At 41.6% G+C, this 27,037-nt stretch overlaps 2 protein-coding genes and 1 pseudogene across 7 annotated transcripts in view; 2 read left to right on the top strand and 1 right to left on the bottom strand.

Moving 5' to 3' along the window:
- Nucleotides 1-13,381, bottom strand: part of FBXL2 (F-box and leucine rich repeat protein 2) — a 108,447-nt gene extending 95,066 nt beyond the window's left edge. For 4 of the 5 annotated variants that reach the window (XM_072793506.1, XM_072793507.1, XM_072793508.1 and 1 more), the window contains exon 1: nucleotides 13,231-13,381. In XM_072793506.1, the coding sequence (XP_072649607.1) occupies nucleotides 13,231-13,233 (3 nt within the window). In that variant the 5' untranslated portion in view covers nucleotides 13,234-13,381. The remainder of the gene's footprint in view (nucleotides 1-13,230) is intronic. The other variant, XM_072793510.1, reaches the window with a different exon arrangement.
- A 201-nt stretch (nucleotides 13,382-13,582) lies between these two features.
- Nucleotides 13,583-27,037, top strand: part of LOC140614306 (dynactin subunit 2 pseudogene) — a 27,304-nt pseudogene continuing 13,849 nt past the window's right edge.
- LOC140614308 (aminoacyl tRNA synthase complex-interacting multifunctional protein 2-like) lies at nucleotides 17,096-26,311 on the top strand. 2 transcript variants are annotated; one of them, XM_072793500.1, is made up of 2 exons: nucleotides 17,096-17,237; nucleotides 25,465-26,311. In XM_072793500.1, the coding sequence occupies exons 1-2, from the start codon at nucleotides 17,235-17,237 to the stop codon at nucleotides 26,140-26,142; spliced, it is 681 nt and encodes a 226-aa protein (XP_072649601.1). In that variant the 5' UTR covers nucleotides 17,096-17,234; the 3' UTR covers nucleotides 26,143-26,311. The 2 variants fall into 2 exon arrangements, with proteins under 2 accessions (XP_072649601.1, XP_072649602.1); XM_072793501.1 differs by having other exon boundaries at nucleotides 17,103-17,237; nucleotides 25,559-26,311.

Here is a 27,037-nt window from a genome sequence, read left to right as displayed (position 1 = left end):
AGCCACCAGGGCTGCCCCCTAAAAATAACTCTTAAAGAAAAAGTATTCTTGTCTTTTAAACAAATATTAGTTTCAGGTGTAAAATGTAGTGATTTGGCAATTACTTACAAAAGCTTACCACAATAAGTGTAGTTAACTTTAATGTAATTATATATACTGTAGTTACAAATACACACACATATTCATACATATACATATATCACATCCTTATTGTTTAATATTTTAGTTCCAGTGTTTCTGTATTAGTTTCAGCTGTACAACTTAGTGGTTCAATAATTCCATACATTACTTAGTGCTCATCATGTAAAGTGTACTCTTGAATTCCCATCACCTATTTCACTCAGCCCCCATCTATCTTCCCTCTGGTAACCATCGTTTTGTTTTCTATAGTTAAGAGTCTGTTTCTTAGGGTGCCTGGGTGGCTCAGTCAGTTAAGCATCTGACTTCCTGCTCATCATGAACTCAGGGTTTTAGGACTGAGCCCTATGTCAGGTTCCCTGCTCTGTGGGGAGTCTGTTTGTCCCTCTCCCTCTGCCCCTCCCCCTCATTATGCTTTCTCACTCTCAAATAAACAAAATCTTTTTTTTTTTTTAAAGAGTCTGTTTCTTGCTTGTCTCTCTTTTCTCCTTTGTTCATTTGTTTCTTAAATTCCACTTGAGTAAAATCATCATGTGGTATTTATCTTTAAAACATCTGTGGTATTTATCTTAAAATAAGGCAAAATAAGCCTTATTTTGCTTAGCATAATACTCTCTAATTCCATCCATGTTGCTGCAAATGGCAAGATTTCACTCTTCTTATGGCTGAATAATATTCCACTATGTAAGATACATATCACATCTTTTTTATCCATTCATCTATTGATGGACACTTGGTGTGCCTTTATATTTAAAGTGTTTTTTATAGACAGCACATAGTTGGGCCATGCTATTTTATACAGTTTGACAATTGCTAACTTTTAACTGGAGTGTATGCTCTACTTATATTTTTTCCTACTTATATTTAAATGTAATTCTTGATATGATTCATTTTGTCTACCATCTTGATATTATCTACCATTTGTCCTGTCTATTCTTTCTTTGTTCCTGCTTTTATAACTTATTTTTGATAAAGCAATATTATTCAATTTCCTTTAATGACCTTATAGCTGTGGCTATTTGTATTCTTTTTTAACATTTGCTCTAGTGATTACAGAGTGCATCTTTAACTTATCACAAACTTAATTTCTTTTTGTTTTGCATTCATAGTCATATATTCTACTTCCTATACTAAGTATCCGATAATACATTGTTATTTTTTTGCTTTACACAGCCATAATCTTTTGATCTTATATTTTAATCCTCTAATTTTCCTAGTATAATTCATTTCTTCCTTCAGATCTGAGTTACTTTTATTATCACTTCCCTTCAGCACCAAAATACTTCTTTTAATGTTTCTTATTGTATAGGTCTGCTATAGACAAACTTTCTTTACTTTATTTTTCTTTTCTACCTCCTTTATAAAAATCTTTGATTTCCAGCAATTTGACTATGACTTGCCTAAGTTTAGACTTCTTTATATTCATCTGGCTTGGGTTTGGTGTTCAGTCTATTGTTAAGCCCATCGAATGAATACTTAATTTCTGATATATTTTTCATTTCTAGCATTCTAAACTGGTTCTTTTTATAGTTTTCCATCTTCCTGCTAATTAATATCTTCTGTTCACCATGTTCAACATCTAGACCATCACTGACTCTGTTTCTTTTATCACATGTAAAAATTTGTTTCTATGCATACTTCAAAATTTATTATCTCATGTCAGACACTGTGTGTAAAGAACATTTATTTACAAAGTTCGATGAAACTAAGAGTTATTTCTTTGAAAAAATAAATAATGCCTAAATGTTCACCAGGGATTTTGGCTTGTAATTTTCTTTTTTTTAAAGATTTTATTTATTTATTCATGAGAGACACAGAGAGAGGCAGAGACATAGGCAGAGGGAGAAGCAGGCTCCCTGTAGTGAGCCTGATGCAGAACTCGATCCCAGGACCTTGGGATCATGACCTGAGCCAAAGGCAGATGCTCAACCACTGAGCCACCCCAGGCATGCCAGCTTGTAATTTTCTTGTGATGTCCTTGTCTGGTTTTGGTATCAGGGTAACTCTGGCTTTGTAAAATGAGTTTAGAAATGTTCTCTCTTCTATTTTTTAGCAGAACGTAAGAAGGATTGATATTAATTATTTAATATCAGATAGAATTCACCAATGAAGCCATCTGGTCCTGGACTTATGTTTGTTGGGAGATATTTTAGTCACACTCAAGGGAAAAAAAAAGGATGCAAATAAAATCAGAAATGAAAGATGTTGCAACTGATACCACGGAAATACAAAGAAATATGAGACTACTATTAAAAACTAAGGAGCCTCGATGTCCATCGAAAGATGAATGGATAAAGAAGATGTGGTTTATGTATGCAATGGAATATTACTCAGCCATTAGAAATGACAAATACCCACCATTTGCTTCAACGTGGATGGAACTGAAGGGTATTATGCTGAGTGAAATAAGTCAATCGGAGAAGGACAAACATTATATGGTCTCATTCATTTGGGGACTATAAAAAATAGTGAAAGGGAATAGAAGGGAAGGGAGAAGAAATGGGTAGGAAATATCAGAAAGGGAGATAGAACATGAAGACTCCTAACTCTGGGAAACGAACTAGGGGTGGTGGAAGGGGAAGAGGGCGGGGGGGAGGGGGTGAATGGGTGATGGGCACTGAGGGGGGCACTTGACGGGATGAGCACTGGGTGTTATTCTGTATGTTGGCAAATTGAACACCAATAAAAAATAAATTTATTATTAAAAAAAAAAAACTACATGCCAGGGCAGCCCAGGTGGCTCAGTGGTTTAGTGCCACCTTCAGCCCAGGGTGTGATCCTGGAGACCCGGGATCAAGTCCCACATCAGGCTCCCTGCATGGAGCCTGCTTCTCCCTCTGCCTGTGTCTGTTCCTCTCTCTCTCTCTCTGTGTGTATCTCTCATGAATAAATAAAAACTTAAAAAAAAAAAAAAACTACATGCCAGGGTTGCCTGGTGGCTCAGTGGTTGAGTGTCTGCCTTTTGTTCAGGGTGTGATCCTGGGGTCCGGGGATTGAGTCCCTCATCGGGCTCCCTGAGAAGAATCTGCTTCTCCCTCTGCCTATGTCTCTGCCTCTCTCATGAATAAATAAATAAAATCTTAAAAAATGTTTTTAAATAAAATCATGTCAAGCATCCTTTCCAGTCACAGTGGTATGAAACTAGAAAAGAAAAAAAAAAGGAAAAAATGCAAATACTTGGAGGCTAAGCAACATACTACCAAACAATCACTAGGTCAAAAATGAATCAAAGAGGAAATAAAAAATATATATATAAAGACAAACAAAAGATAGATATCAGTGGTTCAAAACCTTAGAGATAAAAAAAAAAAAAAAAAAAACCTTAGAGATGCAACAAAAGCAGTTATTAAGAAGAAAGCTCTTATAGTGATATAGGCCTGCCTGAAGAAACAAGAAAAATCTCCAAAAAATCTAACCTTATACCTAAAGAAACTAGAAAAAGAACATAGCCCAAAGTTAGTAGAAAGAAGGAAATAATAAAGATCGGAACAGAAATAAATGAAACAGATTTTTAAAAATAGAAAAAAAATCAAGGAAACTCAGAGCTGATTCTTTGAAAAGATAAGTTCGATAAACCTTTAATCAGACATATCAATGAGAAAGAGGAACCAGTAAACTACATCAAAAATGAAAGAAGAAAAGTTACAACCCACACCTCACAACTACGAAGAACTATGAGAGAAGACTGTGAGAAACTATAAAAAGTTACATGTCAACAAACTTGAAAACTTATAAAAAATGAATAAATTTCTAGAAATATACAAACTTTCGAGACTAAATCAGGAAGAAATAAAAAATATGAACAGAATAATTACCAGTAATGAAATTGAATCAATAATCAAAAAACCTCCAACAAACCAAAGCCCAGGACCAGATGGCTTCCCAGGTGAATTCTACCAAATACTTTTTTTTTTCCTACCAAATACTTAAATAATAGTTATTACTTATTTTTTTCAAACTATTTCAAAAAGCATCAGAGGAAGGAATGCTTCTTAATTCATTCTACAAAGCCAATTCATTCTACAAAGCCATTCTACACTGATACCAAAAACACAACAAAAAAGTATGATGAAATTTGATATAATGTTCTGATGAACACAGATATAATAGTCTTCAACAAAATATCTGCAAACTGAATTTAAAAATACACCACAAGGATCATATACCATAATCAAGTGGAGTTTATTCCAGAGATTCAAGGATGGTTCAATATCTGCAAATCAATGTGAAACACCATACTAACAAAATAAAGCATAAAGTCATATGATCATCTCAATAGATGCAGGAAAAGCATGTGACAAAATTCAACATCAATTCATGATAAAAACTCTCAACAAAGTAAGTTTAGAGGGAACACAAACATAACAAAGATCATATATGACACACCCAGAGCTAATATCTTACTCAATAGTGAAAAGCTGAAAGCTTTTCCTTTAAGATCAGAAACAAGACAACAAAGTCAACTTTCACCGCTTTTATTCAACGTAGTACTGGAGACAAAAAATAAAAGACATCCGAATTGGAAAAAAAGAAGTAAAACTGTCCCTATTTGCAGATGACATTGTACTATACATAGAAAACCCTAAAGATTCCACCAAAACACCATTAGAATAAATGAATTCAATAAAGTTTCAATCTGGTAAAGGATACAAAATCAATCCAGAAATCAGTTGTGTTTCTATATTACTAATAACAACTAGCAAAAGGAGAAGAAAAAAAATCCCATTTACAACTACATCAAAGATAATAAAATACCTAGGAATACATTTACCAAGGAGGTTAAAGACCTATATTCTGAAAACTGTTAAGACAGAAGTGAAAGGGTCCAAAGAGCCAAAGTAATCTTGAGAAAGAAGAACAAAACTGCAGATATTACAATCCCAGCTTTCAAACTATGCTACAGATAAAGTAATCAAAACACTATGGTACTGGCACAAAAACAAACACATAGATCAATAGGACAGACTAGGGAGCTTAGAAATAAACTCACACATATCTGATCAATTAATCCATGACAAAGGAGCAGAGAATATACAATGAGGATAGGACAGTCTCTTCAATAGGTGATGTTGGTAAAACTGCACAGCCATGTTCAAAAGAATGAAACTGGACCATTATTTTACACCAGTCACAAAAATTAACTGAAAATGGATTAAAGACTTGAATGTAAGACCTGAAACCATAACACTCCTACAAAACAGGCAGTAAGCTCCCTGACGATAGCTTGGAGACAATTTGTTGGGTTTGACACCAAAAACAAAAGCAACAAATGCAAAAATAAACAGTGGAACTATATCAAACTACAAAAAAAAAAAAAAAAAAAAAAAAAGCTGCTGCACACCAAAGGAAATCATCACTAAAATGAACCTACTATAGGGTAGAAAATATTTGCAAATCATCTATCTGATTATAGGTTAATATCTTTAAAAATACAATAAACCCATACAACTCAATAACAAAAAATCTAACTTAAAAAAGTGGGCAGAAGATCTAAATAAACATTTTTCCAAAGAAGACACATAGATGGCCAACATGTACATGAAAAGGTAATCAACATTAGTAATCATCAGGAAAATACAAGTCAAAATCATGATGAGATCACCTCACACCTGTCAGAATGGCTATTATCAAAAAAACAAAAAAACAAAAAAAAAACACAAAAACACACACACACAAAAATACAAAACAAAAAAAAAAAACAAAGAGTAACAATTGTTGGCAAAGATGTGGAGAAAAGGGAACCTTGTATGCTGTTGGTGAGAATGCAAACTGGTGCAGCCACTATAGAAAACAATATGGAGGTTCTTCAAAATAGAACTACCCTATGATGCAGATTCTACATTTATCTGAAGAAAACAAAAACATAACTTGAAAAGATAGCTGCACTCCTATGTTCACTGCAGCATTACTTATAATAGCCAAGATATGGAAAAATCTAATGGATGAATGGATAAAGAAATTATGGTATATTTATGATGAAAGCCATAAAAGGGAGTCTTGCCATTTGTAACAACATGAATCTAGAGGGTATAAATCCTGCTATTTACACTAAGTGAAATAAGTCACATAGAGAAAAACAAATATCCTATGATCTCATGTATATGTGAAATTTAAAAAAACCCAAACACCTGAGCTCACAGATATAGTGAACAGCTTATGGTTACTGGGGGTGTGGGTGTGGGGGTGGGCAAAGTAGGTGAAAGGGGTCAAAAGGTACTTATTTTCAGTTAGAAAATAAGTCGTGGGATGTAACACAGTGACTATAGTAATACTGTACTGCATATATTTAAAAGTTGTTAACAGAATAGATCTTAAAAGTTCTGATCACAAAAAGAAAATGTATAACTTGTATGGCAATAGATATTAACTACGCCTATTGTGGTCATTTCTCATATATACATATACATATATAGTCAGTGTTTCTGAATCATTATGTTATACACCTGGAACTAACAATGCTATATATCAATACTTGAATTAAAAAAAAAAAACAGTAATTTACCTTCACAAAGGGCAGTTCCTTCTTTAATTAGTTTGCTTAGGGTACAGATGGGGAGGTAAAGGGGATTGAACCCTTTTAATCTATGGTTGAGATGAGTTTGAGGTTTGTTTTAGCATTTATTAGATTCAGTTCAAGATTGGGTTAAAATCATTTTAGGGTAAGATCAGAACCTTCAGGAGAAGTCAGGATCTGAATAGTGGGGAAACTTAACAGCTCTCTTAGCTGCTTGCTTTCTGAACTCAAGAGATTTTTCTTTATTTTGCATTCTTGCTGCCAGCTAGGGAACTATTTTTGCTCCCCAGTATACTAGAACCCTCCACTGCTTGTGCCTTAAGATCTCTCTCCTCTGCTGCTCTGACTCCACCTTCTGAAAGGCTGTTGCCTTGTCCTCAATGAAAACCTGGAGCCATGGAGGGACATTCACCAGCTCTCCTGCCACGCCCTCAGCCTTGGTAGCCCTACTTTATACTTGGTAAAAGCCCCTAGAGCCTCAGAGAGATTTTTGTTAACTATCCCGCCCTGCCTCTAGCCTTTAGCAGACTCCACCCACCTCAGGATCATTCTTAGCTCTCTTTCCCTGACCCCAGTCTCCAGCATACTCTATCCTTAAACTCAGTGAAGGCCCATGGGAAAGAGGTGGCAGGTGGGTGCAGCTTTATTCTGTGGCTGGGACTCTTCAAAATTCCAAATAGTCATGCCAGCCCACATGTAGTCAATAAAAGTTTGGCTGGTTTCTCTTTCCTGGTCTATAGCAGATTCTTCTTCCTCCTGCTGTCCCACCACGGATTGAAGTATCTATCTGTCTCCTTTTTTCTGGGAATGCTCATTATGTTCTGGAATTTATTTCATTTAGACTGCTTTGTGCCTTTGGTTCTCTAGTTTTAGAGAACTAACATTTTGTAGTTTCTCCGCTTTTCTCTTTGATAACAGTGGAAACAACAACTAACTTTTGCAACTTTCAACATTCTCACAGAAAGTGGGAGTCTTTCTTATCCTTTTTGATGATAGAAAACAGACTTAAAGCAGATAAATAACTTGTACAAGGTTTAGAATTAAAAAAAAACATAAAAAGTGTAATTTATACTTATATTTCCTGACTCCAAGTCTAGGGTTCTTTGTACTGCACAACAGGTAGTAAAAACGCTATTTGTACAAGTCATTTATCCTCTTGGTATTTCTCGTTTGTAAACTGAAGAAATTGTGCTAGAGAAACTCAGAAATCTCCTTTAAATCTAATACTTCAAGATACAATGAAGTTTGTTTCTAAAATATACACTACCACAGTTTCTGAAAGCCTAATTGTGTCTTTAGATTTTTACATGTCTAATGAGCATCACAAATTTATCAAATTCAAAACTAACTCCTGCTTTATCTGTATGCTAAACTTACTGCTCCTCTGGTCTTTTTTTTTTTTTTTTTTTTTTTTTAATTTTTATTTGAGAGAGAGAGATTGCATAAGCAGCAGGGAGAGGGAGAAGCAGACTCCCTACTGAGCTGGGAGCCCAATCCTAACTAAGATCCTTGGGATCATGACCTGAGCCAAAGGCAGACACTTTATCCAACTGAGCCATTCAGGTGCTCCCTCCCCTAGTCTTCATCACAGTAGATGACAACTCCTTCCTATCAAATCAGGCTCAAATCATGGAAACCATCCTTGATTTCCTTTTCTATTCCACAATGAATCGATCAACTAATCCTATGGATTACTGCAATAATGTCTTACCTGGAATCCTCCTGTCCTCTCTCCCCTCACTCTTAGCCTAAATGCATTTTCCACAGAAAAGATAGAATGGTCTTTTTAAAAGTCTTATTATGTCATTCTTCTTCTTAAACCCTGCTAATCACTTCCCCCTCCCACAAAGGGAAAGACAAAGTCTTTTAAATGGCTTATAAATCCTTTGTGATTTGGCCTACTTTGATCTTACCTCCTACTATGCACCCGTCTTACTACACTCCAACTACACTGGTTTCCTTGCTGTTCCTCCAACACACTAGGCATGATCTTGCTTCTGGACCTTTGCATTTGGGTCCTCTCCTGAAATAGCCTCTTCTCAAATGTCATATCAGAGAGACTTTCCCTGCCACTCTATATAAAAAGTAACTGCTTCCTCCTCTCATTCACTCTCCCATCCTGCCCTAGAACTTCTTTTCTCTCTCACTCAGCTTTACTTTTCTCCAAAGCACTTTCACAACCATATCTGTATGTTTATTATGTCTTCCTGTCACCACAATGTAAGCTCCATGACGACAGAGCCTTGCCTGTGTCATTGCTGGATACCCACTGCCCACAATAGTGACTAGCACATAGTAGCACACAATAAATATTTGCTGGATAGAAAAATCATAGGACAGAAAATTTAGTGGAGGGAAGCCTGGGTAAGTCAGTGGTTAAGCCTGCCTTTGGCTCAGGGTATGATCCTGGGATCCAGGATCAAGTCCAGCATCAGGCTCCCACAGAGAGCCTGCTTCTCCCTCTGACTGTATCTCTGCCTCTGTCTCTTTCATTAATAAATAAATCTGGAAGGAAGGAAGGAAGGAAGGAAGGAAGGAAGGAAGGAAGGAAGGAAGGAAGGAAGGAAAAGAAAGAAAAAGAAAGAAAGAAAGAAGAGAAAGAAGAGAAAGAAGAGAAAGAAAGAAAGAAAGAAAGAAAGAAAGAAAGAAAGAAAGAAAGAAAGAAAGAAGAAAGAAAGAAAGAAAATTTAATGGAAAGACAATTAGACAATTATAGGGGCAGCACTGAGAACTCAAAAAGCCGGATTTGAACCTCGATTCTGACTCCACAAAAACTTTCCCAACAACTGCCCTATTACGCTTTTAGATCCCTTTCATAGCCACCCCAGTGCTGGAGGTGGGAGGAGCAGACCCCACACAGGGTAGAGGTGACACATAACGTGAGGCAGGGAAGGCAAAGGTGAAAGTGTAGCACGGCTGGCCATATCTGAGCTTTGGCTGTCTGCACAGTTAAGGAGATGGGGGAGGAAGCCAAGTAAATCCTGCAGGATGTCATTAAACAACATCATAACAGAGAGTCTGTTATAAAATAAAAAAGCTTACTGGCTCAGCTGATAAAACACTGAGACTCTTAATCTTGGCAAAGTACATTCATGCCAAGCACTGGGAACAATCTTTAGTTTGGAAAGAAGCCGTAATATAATGATGGCTAAGATGCCAGACTTTAGAGACAGACTGCTTGAGTTCAAATCCTGGCTCTGCCACTCACTATGTGACCCTGGACAGATTACCTCATCAATCTAGACCTGCTGAATGGGTATAATAATGTCACTCTCAGAGGTATGTGAAAGTATTAAATGAGATAAATGTAAAATAATCAGCCTAAAACTGGACACTGTAGAAGGGCTCTATGAAAAAGTTACTGTTACAGTTACTACAAATTATGCTCCATCCCCACCCCAGTGCAAACCAGAGGGAGACCGATATTGGTAATAGAAGGAAAATGCATTCTTTTCATTATCTATTAACATAGATCTCGTTATATAAGCATATTAGCTCTCTTACTATACCATGGGATGGCAAAGAGACCAAAACTGTCTGTAAATCTTGGGTATATTTTATTTTAAAGTTTTCCCCCACCTTGTGCTTCCCAACACCTCTGAGAAGTCCTAACCAGGGATAAACGCAGAAAGAGAAGTGTCAAAATAAGAGCAAAGTCCAAGTGAATGAATTCAAGTGGGAAAACAGTAATGACACACTGTTTTCTTTTCAAGGGGGAAAAAAACTGCCTCACAAGCTAAAGTATTAGGCAATAGCAAAAACATGACACCAGGTATCCTAATGTATATTTTTTTTCTTTTTTTTTTTTTTTTTTTTTTTTATTTATGATAGTTACAGAGAGAGAGGGAGGCAGAGACACAGGCAGAGGGAGAAGCAGGCTCCATGCACCGGGAGCCCAATGTGGGATTCGATCCTGGGTCTCCGGGATCACGCCCTGGGCCAAAGGCAGGCGCCAAACCAATGCGCCACCCAGGGATCCCCCTAATGTATATTTTTAACCATATGAATCCAATTGCTGTCTTTTTGAAACAATTTTAGAATATGCAACTAAAATATATGTAAAAATTACTACTAGGAAAAATCTTAGAAAATATAATTTTATTTTTTAAAATATATTCATCCTCCAAGTCTAAATGGCTTTATGTAAAGCACTATTTGTGATTGACAAAAAGCATGTGTCAATTCCTAAATGCAAAGTGAAAGGACAGGAGAAACTTTCAATGCTATCACAGCCATGAATGTGAGCCCCAATCCAATAATCTGTCTTCATTAATTCCTCTTCGTTTCATCTTTGTGAAAAATGGTAGGAGAGAAAGCTAGGCATGCCTACTCTGTTCTGTAGCATCTAGCTCAGTGCCAGGAATAAAAGTAAAATACAAGTATTCATAAGTGCTCAAAAATACTAAAATCCAAGAGAACAAATTTCCTAATATATACCTGGCATATATATTGGAGAACATATACTGATACACTATACATTAGAGTATAATCCAGCGTAAGCAGGTTTTGAGACAATCTGCGTGGTTTTGAAATCTTGCTTAATTTATCAACTGGGGTGACCTGGGCAAGTTATTCTACCCTTCTGTGCCTCAATTTTCTCATCTCTAAAATGGGGAAATGGCATCTTCCTCATAGGGTTGTTGTGATGGTTAAATAAGACACAAAAGGTGCTTGGAATGTACATAATACATCTCAGAATGTACATAATAAATGCCGGCTGTCATTTTAGAAGCAATAGAAACAAGTGGCTTAATTGAAGAAATTTTCATTGAGAAATAGTTAAGCAGAGTTCCAAATCCATGTGCAAAGTCATTCATATCAACTGCTAAAGCTGTATGTTTAGATTCAAGCATTTAATGAATGGTAATGTTGCAATCTCAAATACAGTTCTGGGGATTTACACAGGCAGCTTCCTCACTGCCCCTCCCATATCAACCATTCCCCCCACCTTTGGAGCCCAGCCATCAGCTCATCATAAAATCAAACCCTTCCATGAGTGAAATCCTTAATGCTTAAAACTAGACAAAATGCAAAAAAAGTTTCTAAGTTTAGCAAAGCACCTACCAGTACACAAGCATAGCAGAATGCTTTTAAACTAAATAAAACTCTAAAATGCCCAAAGTGAATCAAGATGGACCATGGGTCAGGATGGTCAGGATGGAAGGGGAGAAGAAAAGGAAAATGGGCAACAGGAGGATTTCAGAGAGCTGTGAAAATTTAATTCCCAAGAATTCTTCCTTTCTCCTTGCTGTAATTGTCAGAGCTTCTTTCACATATAACATATAAAAGGCATTGCCATATTCACGACACTCAGACTTTTGTAAAATTCATTTTCTGAAACTCTTGCTGGTTCCACTAATTTGTCACTGAAAAGGCATTCAGAATTAAAAAGTAACACACACGAGATAAAGACCACACTTCTGTTATTTGTGGGTAATGTTTTCTTCCCCCTACTGTCAAAAGGCCACGCATCTGGCAGCTGTTTTTTCAGAGCCAATGACAGATACAGACCAGCCGGCCACCCTGTCTCTTACCTGCCTCTCCCTGGTTGTTAGAGTCCGTCAGGGCTCCCAGTGCTCGGTTTTTCCCGCCGGCCAAGCGGCACGGGGCAGCCCCCTGCCTGCCAGCTTACCAGCACCCCCACTAGCCCTGTAGATACAACTACTGATGGTTCGAACTGCCTCGTGAACCCAGGCAGGTCCTTCCTGCCCTCGCCAAGCCCGGGTCACACAGAGGTGTGTGCCCAGGACGGAGCCCCGCGCCGCTCTCCCTCTGCACCCCTGCAGGCCTCGGGCAAGCCCTCTGGTTAACCCCTGCCCGCATCCGTCCGGGCAAGCCCACACCTCCTCCCTCAGCTGAGGCTTCCAGGCAGGTTCTCCTTACGGGCTCAAAGGGGCGGGAGGGACGCCTCGTCGCTCCCGAGTTTACGGAGTGGAAGTCGCGATGGAAGGCGAGTAACCACGGCCGGTTACTCGTCACGCCCTGAGGGGTCGCGCACAGGTCAACACCTCCAGCTTAAAGCCCCCTTTCTAAAGAGGGAAAATGCACAATTGCATATTTAAATGTCCCCTGTCGGTACGATGAATTTTAAAGAAATACATATTATGTATTATGTCATTTATACGTAATTACGTAGCAACAAGACAGTACACAGACGGCAAGAGTGTCCACAGGAATAGGTAAAACTCACGGAGCCCTTTAAAAAACAAATAGGAAACACCACACCCTCCCCGGGCGGCTTCCCTGGCTGGCGTCACGCCGCCCGGCGGCCCCAGCGGGGTCCCGGCCGAGGCCCAGAGCCTCACGGCGGACGACCCGCGTCGCGGGCTCGGGGTCCCGCGGGGCTCCCACCACCCCCGGGCCCGCCCCGCCCCGCAGCCCGCAGCCCGCAGCCCGCAGCCCGCAGCCCCGCAGGCCGCGGCCCGGCCTCTCCGCGACCCCGGGGCCGCCAGCCGCCACCCAGCAGCGGCCTGCGGGGCTCGGCCGGGCGGGGCCGGGCGGGGCCGGGCGGGGCAGGGCGGGGCGGGGCGGCGCGGCCCGGCCCGACCCGACCCGACCCGCGCGGGCCCCCGACTCACCATGGCCGTAGAGCCGCCCGCGCGCCCACAGCCCCGAGTCACACGGCGCCGGCTACGCCCGTTGTCCTGGTGACGCCAGCGGGGCGCCCCGCCCCGTTCCCAAGGTGGGCTCGGAGCCGGCCATTGGCGGCGGCGAGCACGTGACGCCAGGGCGGTGCCGCCGGGGCCGCCCCCCGCGCCGCCGCCCCCCGCGCCCCGCCCCCCGCGCGCCGCCGCCCCCCGCGCGCCGCCGCCCCCGGCGCCCCGCCCCCCCCCCCCTCCCCGGGCCGGCTGCCGGGCGGGGCCTGCTCCTCGCGCCCGCGGCCTGCGGACCTTCGTCACCTCACGCTGCACCTCGACGTCGCGCACCTGCGGGGGACCCAGCCACGCGCCGCTCAGCCGAAAGAGGGGCCTTTGTGGATCTACATAGGTAATACAGGGTCGTTAAAGAGGTTTCAAACCAACCATAGCAAGAATCAAGAAGAATAAGGCCACACGAAATCCCAGCACAGGTAACCACAGCTTATAATTTAGCGTCTCTCAGCGAAGTCTGTGTCACAGTACATTGTATTAGCGGAAGCAAGCCACACGCGCTTTTATGGCCTTACAATAAAAAATTATCCTGCCTGCCAGTGCACGGAAGAGCAGCGTGTGTGTGTGTGTGTGTGTGTGTTCCAGTTGGTTGAATCAGTTGGCAAGGAGTTGGGTGGGTTTAATATGGCTGAAGGGAACTTAAATGTGCTCAAACCCAGCCCGTTGCACCTGCAGAGACTTGTCCCACAGCCACTCTGACATCTCCCTTTGAATGTCTAACAGGTATCTCAAACGTAACGTAGCCCAAATAAGACTTTTGATTTTTTTTGAGATGTTATTTACTTATTTATGAGAGACACAGAAAGAAACAGTGACATGGGCAGAGGGAGAAGCAGGCTCCCTGCGGGGACCCCGATGCAGGACTCGACCTCGAGCCCCCGGGACCACAGCCTAAGCCGAAGGCAGACCTTCAACGACTGAGCAACCCAGGCTCCCTAAAATCAAATCCCATTTTGATTTAAATGTCATCCTCACTCTCCAGTTTTCCTCATCGCAGCAAACGTTCCCACTTTCTCCTTGCCTGTTCAGGACAAAAACCTAGGAATCATCCTTGAGTCTCTATCCTTTTGTCACCGTCTCCACCTCACAGTCACCATTATCTCTTGCCCAAGTTAGTCTCCATGCCACCTGTCTTCTCTCCTATAGACTACACAGCAGCAGTATTTCAGTGGCTTCTTATGGCACTTAGGAAAAAGACCCAGGCCCCCCCCCCCCCCCCCGACAGAGGTCTTGTCTGCCGCACTGACTTCATCTCCCACCTTTCTTCCCTCATCCTACACACTAACCATGCTGTATTTCCTGAGGTTCCTCATACATGTTGAACACTTTCCTACTTAAGAGCCTCCACAACAACTGCTTCCTTTTTTTAGAATGCCTTTCTTCCGGAACTTCATACTGCCCATTTCTTCACTTGAAATAGGCCACTTATCTCCTCAGATGTGGCCTTCCTACTGATCATTCAATTTGAAATATCTCACCCCAGTTACTCTTTCTCACCACAGTCTTTATAACTTCTCTTATAACTGTCCTGTTTTCAAATGCCTAATACCTCTTGAAATTATCTTTTACAATTTTTTGATATATTAATTACCGCCTGCCTCTTCACCCTGGAATGCAAGTTATCTCTCTTGTTCCCTCTCTGCGTTCCTACTGTTTAGAACAGTTCCTGGTTATAGTGGGATGTTCAATACTGATGATTGATTGAATAAAAGAACATATGTTCTCAGCCTGGATGGTCAATCTGAAGACACAAATATAAGAATATGTAACCTGTTGGGCGACTGGTGGCTCAATCAGTTAGGTGTCTGCCTTCAGCTCAGGTCATGATCCCAGGTCCTGGGGTTGAGCCCCACATCGGGCTCCCTGCTCTGTGAGGAGCCTGCTTCTCCCTCTCCCTCTGCCTGCCACTCCACCTGTTTGTGCTCTCTCTCTCTGTGTCAAATACATAAATAAAATCTTTAAAAAAAAATGTCAAAGCATGAGTGTGATAGAAGAAAAGCTACTGACAAGTTTTATCTATTTTAATATGAAATACACATGTAAATAGTAAAATATAAATGTACAGTTTTTAAAAAGTGAACACCTATGTAGTAAATACTACCTAGTTCAAGAAATAGAACATTGCCAAAAACCCTGAAGAATTCATGGGTCCTTTCCCAATATTAACCCCCCCTTTTCCAAGTGACCACTACGTTGATAATTATTAAAACCACTTTTGCGGGGATCCCTGGGTGGCGCAGCGGTTTGGCGCCTGCCTTTGGCCCAGGGCGTGATCCTGGAGACCCGGGATCGAATCCCACGTCGGGCTCCCGGTGCATGGAGCCTGCTTCTCCCTCTGCCTGTGTCTCTGCCTCATTCTCTCTCTCTCTCTCTGTGACTATCACAAATAAATAAAAAAAAAAAATTATAAAAAAAAAAAAAAAAAAAAAAAAAAAAACCACTTTTGCTCTTTTTAATATAATTTTTATAATTCATTAATTTTTCATTTTTATAAAGTATTCCATTGAATGTATACACAAGAATATATCCATTCCACTGCTGATGGGCATTTGGGTTGTTTGCATCATTATAAAACAATGCAGTTGTGAGCATTCTTCTTGTGCATGTGAGTACTCATTTCTCTGGATGAGGGTTTCATGGAAATTTTGATATTTAGGGACAGAAAATTTTGTTGTAGGTGGTGAGGGAACAGGGCAAGGGGGAAGTATTTTATATTTTGTAGGGTGCTTAGCAGCATCCATTACTTTACCCACCAGCTGCTAGTTGGCATGGCTTCAGTTGTGAAAACCAAAAATGTCTCCGGGCATTTCTATATGTTACTGGAGAAGCAAAATTGCCCCAGTTGAGAATCACTGATCTGTGGTAAATAACAAGCAATAGAATTCCTGGTTTGTATCTTTAGATTTACCACATAGTGCCAAACTGTTTTCCAAAATGCTTGCAAGAGAAGTGACATGGAATTAATAGAATAGAGAGCTCCAAGAATGGGTCCCTTGCAAAACTGGTCTTCCCAGCAAGAATTCTGCTAGCATAAACAGACACAATCAACTTTTTTAGAACTCTGGAACCTAGTCAAATACCTGTGTCAACCAGTGAGTGCTTAATGAGGAAAGATGCAACTGAGTTTTGGTAGGAGACATTGTGTGGTTTTTGCTTACCTGCCTACCATCCTTTATTCCCCAAATCAACAGCAGCCTTGTGGACAATGGCCCATCCCTGGCACAATGTATTGGCACCAGGGAAAGCAATATGGGCCTTATTCTCAAAAACTGTAGTCATGCATTTGACTTGTCTAGTGGCTCCTTGAGGAACCATAGCAGAGACTGAACTTTATTTTGCCTGCCTCAGGTTAGAGTGGCTTTCTGAGTGGCACCTGATGGAAGCATTAAAGATATATGCTATCCATTGCTGCCTAGGGCAAGGAATTAAGGATGAGGCAAATAGCAGACAGGCCCAAAAGCAGGGTATGAGGAGGCTGAGGAGGAAGATTCTTAAAGGAACAAGAGCAGTGAAGGACTACCATGTACACTGAGGATCTGGAATGCAATGTGCATTCCCTGGGGGCAGACACATACTCAGAAAAGGCCTGAAAGGACCTTTCATCTCTGGCTGATCTTTGGGTGCCACTTAAGTAGGAAGTGAAGGTTAAGGTAGAGTTGTAGTCAGCTTGGCTTAGGATTGAAGGAGTACACTAGCCCAGAGCCAGTATGTAAAGACCAAGGGTTTGTTTGTTTCTTTTTTCATTTTGTTTCCAGGCATTTAAGGAAATATATTCTGTTCCCTAGCTGACTGTTGAGATAACAGAACAGAAGCTTCAGTGAGCATACAGGACAAGGATTACAATCTTTGCAAAAGTAGTTTGGAAATGGACAATTGCAACCTTCAACAATCAACACCAGAAAGCCCTACGGAGAGGGAGAGAATCTATAGAGATGGTGAGTATGTTTGTTGTTTAGAACTAGAGGAGGAATGTGCACGGTACAAAGATGATACCCAGGGCAGCCCTGGTGGCTCAGTGGTTTAGCGCTGCCTTCAGTCCAGGGCATTATCCTGGAGACCCAGGATCGAGTCCCACGTCAGGTTCCCTTTGTGGAGCCTGCTCTCCTCCCTCTGCCTGTGTCTTTGCCTCTGTGTGTGTGTGTGTGTGTGTGTGTGTCTCATGAATAAATAAATAAAATCTTAAAAAAAAAAAGATGATACCCAAAGGGTATGAGGTTTCATTTTGAAGTGATGAAAATGTTCTAAAAAAGTGGTGATAGTTGCACACATCTGTGATTATACTAAAAACCATTTACTTGTACAGTTTAAATTAGTGAAATGCATGGTATGTGAATGTATCTCAAAAAAAGATTTTTTAAGCTCTCTTGTTGGCTTGTACACATTCTTAACTCTAATATATTCTTGGTTAATTTATCTTTGTGTCAATATGAAATATCTCTTTTGGTCCTGAACTTTTCCCTTTGAATCCCCTTTACTTTTTGCTTGTACTTTATTGATGTATTGTATTGTGTAAACATAAAATATATTTAAGATGTACAACTTTAAGATTTGGTACATGTATACACTGTGAAGGAATCATCACACTCAAGTAAATTAACATATGCATCACCTCACATAGCTACCATTTTCTTTTCTGTGTGTGTGTATGTGTATGTTGAGAACACTTAAGATCTTCCCTCTTAGCAAATTTTAAGTATATATTACTGTTAACTATAATCACATTGTTGTACATTAGATCTCCATAACTTATTCATCTTGAGAAACTGAAACCTTGTACCCCTTGACCAATATCTGTCTATTTCCCTCTACCCCAGCCCCTGCTAACCATCATTCTACTTTCTGCCTTTATATGTTTGAGTATTTATGTATTCCACATACAAGTGAGATCATACAGTATTTGTTTTTCTGCATCTGGTTTCTTTTTATTAGCACAGTGCCCTCCAGGTTAATCCACATTTTCATAAATGGCAAGATTTCCTTCTTTTTATTTATTTTTTATTTGTTAAGATCTACTTATTTATTTATGTAGAGGCAGAGACAGAGAGCATGAATGGGGGAAGGGGCAGAGGGAGACAATCCCAAGCAGACTACATACTGAGCCCAACACAAGACTCAATTTCATGACTCTGAGATGAAATCAAGAGTTGGATGCCTCAGCTGACTAAGCCACCCAGGTACTCAAAGATTTCCTTCTTTTTAAAGACCAAATAATGCTCCATTGTGTGATGTATATAGATTTTCCTAGCCTAAAAGTATGAATGTATTTATATGTAAATGGGTTTTTGTGACTAGCTTCTTCAATTTGGTACATTTTCAAGATTCATCCAAGTTGTACCATGTATCAGTACTTCATTCCTTTTTATGGCCAAGTAACATTCCACTGAATGGATATACCACTTTGTGCTTATCCATTTCTCCATCAACAGACACTGTAATAGCATTGTATGACGAGAGATGGTAGCCACACTTGTGGCAAGAATAGCACAGACGTGTCCAATCTCTATATTGCACACCTGAAACTAATGTAACATTGTGTGTCAACTCTACATCCATTAAAAAAAAAAGGCTTGGGGCACCTGGGTGGCTCAGTCCATTAAGCATGGGACTCTTGATCTCAGCTCAGGTCTTCATCTCAGGGTTGTGAGTTCAAGCCTTGCATTGGGCTCCACACTGGGCATGGAGCCTACTTTAAAAAAAAAACAAAAAACAAAAGACTGAACTCTAATGTAAACTACAGACTTTAGCTAATAATGTATTGGGTCACCAGGCATAACAAATGTACCACAGTAACACAGGATGTTAATAATGGAAACTGAGGGGATAGCATGGAGTCGGGTGGGGGCAGACAGGATATATGCAAACTCTGTACTATCTGTTCAACTTTTTCTTTCTTTTTTTCTTTCTTTCTTTCTTTCTTTCTTTCTTTCTTCTTTCTTTCTTTCTTTCTTTCTTTCTTTCTTTCTTTCTTTCTTTCGAGAGGGAGAGGGGTGACGGGGGTAGAAGGAAAGGGAGAGAGGATCCCAAGCAGACTCCATGCCCAGCTTAGAGCCAGATATGGGGCTCGAACCCACAACCCTGAGATCATGGCCTGAGCTGAAATCGAGTCAGATGCTTAGCTGACTGAGCCGCCCAGGCGACCCTTAATTTTTCTGTAAATCTAAATCAGCTCTAAAAAATGCCTATTAATTTGAAAAAAAAAACTATAAAAGCAGAAATTTATCACAGTGAGATAAATAGAGTTGAATAGAACCAGAATGTGGTTTTTGAGAAGATTAGTAAAACAGATAACTCCTGATAATACTGATCAAGTCAAAAAGGGAGAAGGTACATGTAAAAACATTAAGGACATTGTATGGGAAAAACAATACATAATACTAAGAATAATTTTGCACCAATAAATTTGAAACCTCAGATGAAAATAGTCATTTTTCTATAAAGTTGTAAATTTCAAAAATAAATAGTATGTCAAAAAAAAAAGTAAAGGAACTATAGAAAACATAAAAAGACAACTAATCACATGAGAAATGGAAAGCTCTGGGAAACTTCCCAAATGTATCAAACAATGTTGCAAACAAGTTTTGTAAAAACTTTAGGGAACAGAAAAATGCTCTTACATGAAAGATTCCAGAGTGCAGAAAACATGAAAACTAATTTTGTGACTTTGGAATAATCTTGTCACAAAAATTAGACATGGATAGACAGCAAAATAATAACAACTAAACAGAAGGCAATCTCACACACATTGATGTGAAAATCCTCAATATTAATATTAGCACATCAATTCCAGCAAAGTAATAAATCACTAATGATAATCAAGCTTTCATCACAGAATGCAAAAATGATTTGGCTGGCTTTCTGCACATGCTCACTAGCCATTTGCAAAAGGCTTATGCTCACTGCCCTCAGGGGTGCACATAGAGAGATAGCCATGGGGTGATGGTGTGGAGGGGGGAGGTACATGGAGATGGGGGTAGGGGAAAGGGAGGATACCCACAGGCCAGTTGGGGGGATCCACAAGCAAGTCATCCCCAGCAATTTGTGGGGAGGCTTCCTAGTGGAGTCCACAAAGCAGCCAGGAGGATCTGTGTCTCTTTGATGCTGTGGAGTGCCCTGGCTGCTGTTCTGCTAGCCCTTCCTTGTTCCCCACCTCACCAAGTTGTGGAGCATACCTCTGCATTCCGGAAGGAGCAAGAAAGGAATGGATCTCTTTAGCAGCCTCCCATAAGCTGAGAAAGCCAAGTGCTCACTCACATGTTCTCACTCTGTGCCATGGGAGAAATCACCTGCTGAGCAGGTTTCTCTTGGCACTGAGCTGTGCCACCTTGGGGGAGGTGTGAATGATACAGGTAAAGTGAAGCTGTTCCTCTTACCTCTTCAATGCATTAACTTTTTTTTTTTCTCCAGCAGTGCTGGACTCCTGGACATCCATAGAGGCACTCTCATCTGTGGCTGATAGCCAAATTTATGTTCTTTGGGGGAAGATAATAGAAACTCCTATTCCAACACAGTTCAGATGTCACTCTCCATCATCTCTTTCTGGGATTCCTATTACACACATAGTGGGACTTCTCAGTCTAGTCTCCATAGGAGTCTATAAATGATTTGTCTTTCTCCCATTCTATTTTCTACCTTTTATCTTATTGTGCTGTGTGCCAAGAGATATTCTCAGTTTGATGTTTAGTTCTCTAATTACTCTCTGGCCACGTCCAATCTTTTATTCAACCCATCTATTTGGATTTTTACAAATTCCAACAGATTTGTGTTTGCATTTTCATATTTTGAAAATATGTGTTGTATATTCAAAATCTTTTTTAGTTTTTTTCTCACAGCTGACTATTCATATTGCATAATGATTTAAGAAATGTTTTATTTTGGAATGATTTTTAGACTTATTGAAGGGTTGCAAAGATAGGACAGAGTTGTTATCTTTCCCTTTAATAATGCTGCCATCTTACATAACCATGGTGCAATTATCAAAACTAAGAAATTATTACCTCTACCATACTATTAACTGAATTGCAACTTTATTCAGATTTCACCAGTTTTCCATTAATGTCTTTTTTCTGTTCCAGCATCAAATCCAGGAACTGACATTGAATTTAGTTGTTCTGCATTGTCAGTGTCAGTTCCTCAGTCCTCTCTAGTCTTTCAGATTTTATTTCAGAGGGAAAGACTTGCGTGAGTGCAAGTACCTATGGGGAGTGGGGTGGGATGAGAGGGAGGCAGGGATAGCAGGGGAAGCAGACTCCCTGCTAAGTGCAGAGCCTTAGGTGGGGCTGGACCTCCTGACGTGGAGATCATGACCTGAGCCAAAACCAAGAGTTGGTCACCCAAACAACTAAGCCACTCAGGTGCCCCTTATGACCTTAATACCTTTTGAAGGGTACTGATCAGGTGTTTTTCAGAACATTCCTTGATTTGTGTTTGATACTTTCTTATGATTAGATTAAGGCCACAGATTTGGGGGAAGAATATAACAGAGGCTATTCCTCCTCAGTGCATGGCACAAGAGAGTACACATGTCTGGAAGTCTTATTTGGGGTGATATTAACATTGATCATTTGGTTAAGGTGGTGTTGGTAAGAAAGAGTTGTCCCTTCTCAGTTTATTTATTCAATTTAATTATTTGCTATTATTAGCCATTTGATGCCTTTAAGTAGACATTACCAAATTTTATGCAAATTTTTAAATTGTCCCTATTTTCAGAAAGAGACTTATCTAATTTATTTCACCATTACCAGAAGTTCTTTATCTATAACATACCTACCTATCTATATTTATGCCTCTGATATCTATTTTTGTCTCTATCTCTGAGACATAAACAGGAAATATTTAAGGGAATTTTCACTTCTAATAACCTTAACCAAACAATCAATGTTAACATCACCCCAAATAAATAGGCATAGGTATTATTAATATTGTCTAGAATGTATTTCAGTTTTTTACATGAATGATATCGTAATGTGCAATCAGGTTTGTTTTCTCAACAATTATGTCTTGGGCTCCTATATTAGAACATACAGTTCTTCCTCATTCTTTTTTGAATAATACCACCAAACTCAGAATGATGGGTAGGTAGGGTTAGGGTAAGGGTTTGCTTTTTTATATGGTTAGTAGCCCAAGGGTACTTTGGATTTTATATAACATTTTGATTTTCTTATTATGTGAATGAATTTGTTTTGAGTTGCATAATCAAACATTTGAAACATGAGTGTTATATTGGTTAAAAAGGCATTTTGGAGTAAGAACAGAAAACCTTTAGGTAAGAGAGTGTCACTTTGCCAGACAACTTCTTTGGCATTTGGGATTATTTTTAGCATAGTGTGTTAATTTTTTAAAAGTAATCTCTACACCCATTGTGGGGGTTGAATTTACAATCATGAGACCAAATCATTTTTTAAAGATTTTATTTATTCATGAGAGACACACAGAGAGAGGCAAATACATAGGTAGAAGGAGAAGCAGGCTCCCTGCAGGAGCCCGATGTGGGACTCAATGCCAGGACCCCGGGATCATGATCTGATCCCAATGCACACACTCAACCGCTGAGCCACCCAGGCGCCCCACCATACCTTCTCTCTACCAATTTTCCACTATTTTCAATTTATGAGGAACCTCAAAAAACAGAATTGGGCTTTTGCCGCCGCCTTAGCCCGGGACTCGGACCCAGCCTCTCCCCTACCCGAACACCGGCCCCGGCTCCACCGAGGCCCCGGTCCCCCAACCCCGCCTCGCCGCCGCCATGGCAGACCCCAAATACGCCGACCTTCCCGGCATTGCCAGGAACGAGCCAGATGTTTATGAAACCAGCGACCTACCTGAAGATGATCAAGCAGAGTTTGATGCGGAGGAGCTGACGAGCACAAGTGTGGAGCACATCATTGTCAATCCCAATGCTGCCTATGACAAGTTCAAAGACAAGAGAGTGGGGACAAAGGGACTTGATTTCTCAGATCGTATTGGAAAAACCAAGAGAACAGGATATGAATCTGGAGAATATGAGATACTTGGAGAGGGTCTAGGAGTGAAGGAGACACCCCAGCAAAAGTACCAGCGACTACTGCATGAGGTCCAAGAGCTGACAACTGAAGTTGAGAAAATCAAGACATCGGTGAAGGAGTCAGCCACTGAAGAGAAGCTGACCCCAGTGGTTTTGGCTAAGCAGCTGGCAGCCTTGAAGCAGCAGCTGGTTGCTTCCCACCTGGAGAAGCTGCTGGGACCAGATGCAGCTATCAACCTTACTGACCCTGATGGAGCTCTGGCTAAGCGCCTGCTGCTGCAGCTGGAAGCAACAAAAAACAGCAAAGGAACTGGTTCAGGGGGAAAGACCACCGGTGGGACTCCCGTAGATAGTAACCTTGTCACTTACGAACTACATTCTCGGCCTGAACAGGACAAGTTCTCTCAAGCTGCCAAAGTTGCAGAACTTGAGAAGCGCCTGACAGAGCTGGAAGCCACTGTACGCTGTGATCAGGACGCTCAGAATCCCCTTTCAGCAGGTCTACAGGGAGCCTGTCTTATGGAGACTGTAGAACTGTTGCAAGCAAAGGTGAACGCCCTGGACCTCGCAGTTCTGGACCAAGTGGAGGCTCGGCTACAGAGTGTCCTGGGCAAGGTGAACGAGATTGCCAAGCATAAAGCTTCTGTAGAGGATGCAGATACACAAAGCAAGGTGCACCAGCTCTATGAAACCATACCGCGCTAGAGCCCCATCGCCTCCACCCTGCCTGAGCTGGTGCAGAGACTTGTCACCATCAAGCAGCTGCATGAGCAAGCCATGCAGTTCGGTCAGCTCCTGACACACTTGGATACCACACAGCAGATGATTGCTAGCTCCCTCAAGGACAACACCGCCCTCCTGACCCAAGTGCAGACAACCATGCGTGAGAACCTGTCCACAATTGAGGGGAATTTTGCCAACATTGATGAGCGGATGAAGCAGCTGGGAAAGTGAGCACCTTTAGGAGATGGAGAACAGGGGTAATCCCTGCCCCTTTGAACTCTGTTAACAGCTTACATAGGGCTCCCCCTTCATTATAACTCTCGCACCCCCATCCCATTTGACACTGGGGTCAAGGGGTTCTTCTTGCATGTGGGGTTTACACCCCTCCTCCGACGAATACAGAGTGGTAGCTGGGGGACTTTAGATGGTGGTCTCCCCTCAGGCCCTGGGGACGTGGGCCCAGCCACAGGGCAGCTCCTGTCCAGTACTGCTTTGCCTGGGGTGGGGAAGGACTGGGTCCTGTCCTCCAGCACAGCTCCTGTGGCTGGATGTACTACTGTACAACTGTTTCTGACCATTAAATGCTGTTGTACTCTGAAAAAAAAAAAAAAAAAAAAAAACAGAATTGGCCTTATTAAGGAAGGAATGTCAAGGGGTCAAGGGAAATTTGGTAGTTGCTAGTAGAGTGTGGCCAGCATCCTGCCTCAGTTTCCCTCCCAATACCCCCCACCCCCCACCTCCATCTAGTGTCTTTGAATGTCTGTGGTATGAGGGGAGCTCCGGGGCTAAGCTGTGGCCCTCAAGGTGCTTCCGCAGCATGACAGTCTGAGCCAGCCTGGACGCCCCGGTTTCCTCTGTGGCTGGTCAGCATGGTGCCCCAACTGGTGACTCAGGCAGGAGGGACTTGGCCCCGCCCCCCCCCCAAGGTGGTGGCTGTTGTGGATTGTCCCGCCCCCTGCAGCCTGAGGTGGGCACTGCAGTGACGAGGTGCTCAGTCCAGGGAGAGGTCCGCCAGGTTCTGGGCACAGTGCTGCAGGTAGTCGACGTCAGGCACGGGGAAGGGCACACGGGACCACTTCTTGGCCTGGACTCTCCCTTGGGGTGTCTCTAGAAGCATGCTGCGGACTTTGAGCGCCGGCAGCTTCACTGACTTGTAGATCATCTGCAGGCCCCAGGCCTCCCCACAGTTCCTGCAGTGAATAAAAGTGCAACACTCAGTGCATGTCCCAGCCCCATGCTCGGAAGCTTGGGAGTGGGAGTGGGGCAGAGAATGGGGAAGGAAAGAGCAGATAGGAGGTGATACTGAATGACTTCACATTTACCTGTGATGCCCTTTGCCCAAGCCAGAAGAAAGCAAAGGGGAAAGGGCTGCAGGGTACATGATTTATTTTCACTTGAACATGGAAGGGATGTCTCACACTCCCCCTTCCCCTTCTCAGGGGGAGTGTATCTTAATCAGCACCCCCTTCTCCATCCACCCTGCTGGGAGGAGTGACTCAGCTGACCCAGTCCTCTTACTGTCCTCCCTTGAAGAGGGTTTGGCAAAGGGGACAAAGGACGGAGCCACACCAGGCAGAGGTCTGAAGCCCTGGAATGGAGGGAATGAGGCGCACACACACTCTGCAGTCAAGAGCGTGCCAGAAAACCTCCTCAAGTGCTTTGGCGAGCAGACTAAAAACCAGCCCCGTCACGAATATCAGCTGGGTTTTACTCTGATTTGGAAAAATGTGCCGAAGACTCAGATGAAGTTCAGTGTCCAAACAATGTGTCCCATCGAAGGAGAAGGGAATATTGCACGTTTTTTGTTCTCTCTGTTTGGCCAGAAGCAGAATGCTGTAAATTTGACCCTCATAGATAGCTGGGTAGATATAGCTATCTTTCAGCTGGAAGAGGGAAGCAGTAAAGAAAAAGCTGCTGTGTTCTGCCCCATGAACTCTGCTCTTGGGAAGAGCCCCTGGCTTGTTGGGAATGAACTCACTGTGGCAGATGTTGTGTTATGGTCTGTGCTCCAGCAGACGGGAGGCTGCAACGTGACAGTGCCAGCCAATGTGCAGAAGTGGATGAGGGCATGTGAGAACCTGGCCCCTTTCAACACTGCCCTCAAGCTCCTTAAGTGAAGTTTAATAACTGTAAAAGGTTGACTTCGAGAATGGTGCTGTTTCACGTGTATTGTGGGTAAAGGAACTTGTACTAAAATCGGTCTGTCTGGGCCAGTTGCCTAGAATCAATAAAGGCATCGAATAAATAAATAAATAAATAAATAAATAAATAAATAAATAAATAAATGTGAAGTGAAGTGAAGTGAAGTGAAGTGACAGTTCAACCCAGTCCCCATCTGAGTTACCGACTTCCCAAGGACTTTGTAGACCTGTCTACTGGGGAGGATGCTCACAAACTCATAGATTTTCTTAAACTGAAAAGAAATCAGCAAGAGGATGACTGATTAGAGCGCAGAGTTAAGTCCGAGGTAAAGAGGAAACCACCTTGGCGTCAGGAGGCTGCTCTGAGCTCACAACTTCCTGTACCCCACTCCGGTTGGGGTGGGAGGCAGCATGAAATCAATAGCTTTTTATATCCATGTATATTAAGCTGGAAAAAAACAGAAGGACTTGTAAAAATAAATAATAAATAGACCTTAAATATAGGAAAAAAATTGGTGCATGCTCCAACAATTGAGCCAGCCAAGGCACCCCTAACACACTGTGTTTATAGTAACTTTTACTCTGTAGCATTTCAGAAGATCCTATTCCTCCATTTTTTCTCAGTAATTTGGTCAATATCACCAGCCAGTCAAGCCATATAATCTGTTCACTGAGAACAGAATCTTCCTCTGAATATGGAGGTATTCTTTCCATCCATTTTTCTCTTTGGCTTCTGTAGGCACACATTGTGCATTTTTATGGGACCTGGAAGCTGAAGTTGAAAGTTTTTTTTTTTTTTAATTTTTCAGATGAATGAAGTTCCTTAAAAACCAAGTCCAAATAGCTACAGAACAATTCTTTTATTTTTTCA

The sequence above is a fragment of the Canis lupus genome, chromosome 22, assembly GCF_048164855.1.
Source record: "Canis lupus baileyi chromosome 22, mCanLup2.hap1, whole genome shotgun sequence".
Lineage (NCBI taxonomy): Eukaryota > Metazoa > Chordata > Mammalia > Carnivora > Canidae > Canis > Canis lupus.
The sequence above is the reverse complement of the archived record's forward strand: the minus strand, read 5'-3'. Positions and strand labels throughout refer to the sequence as shown.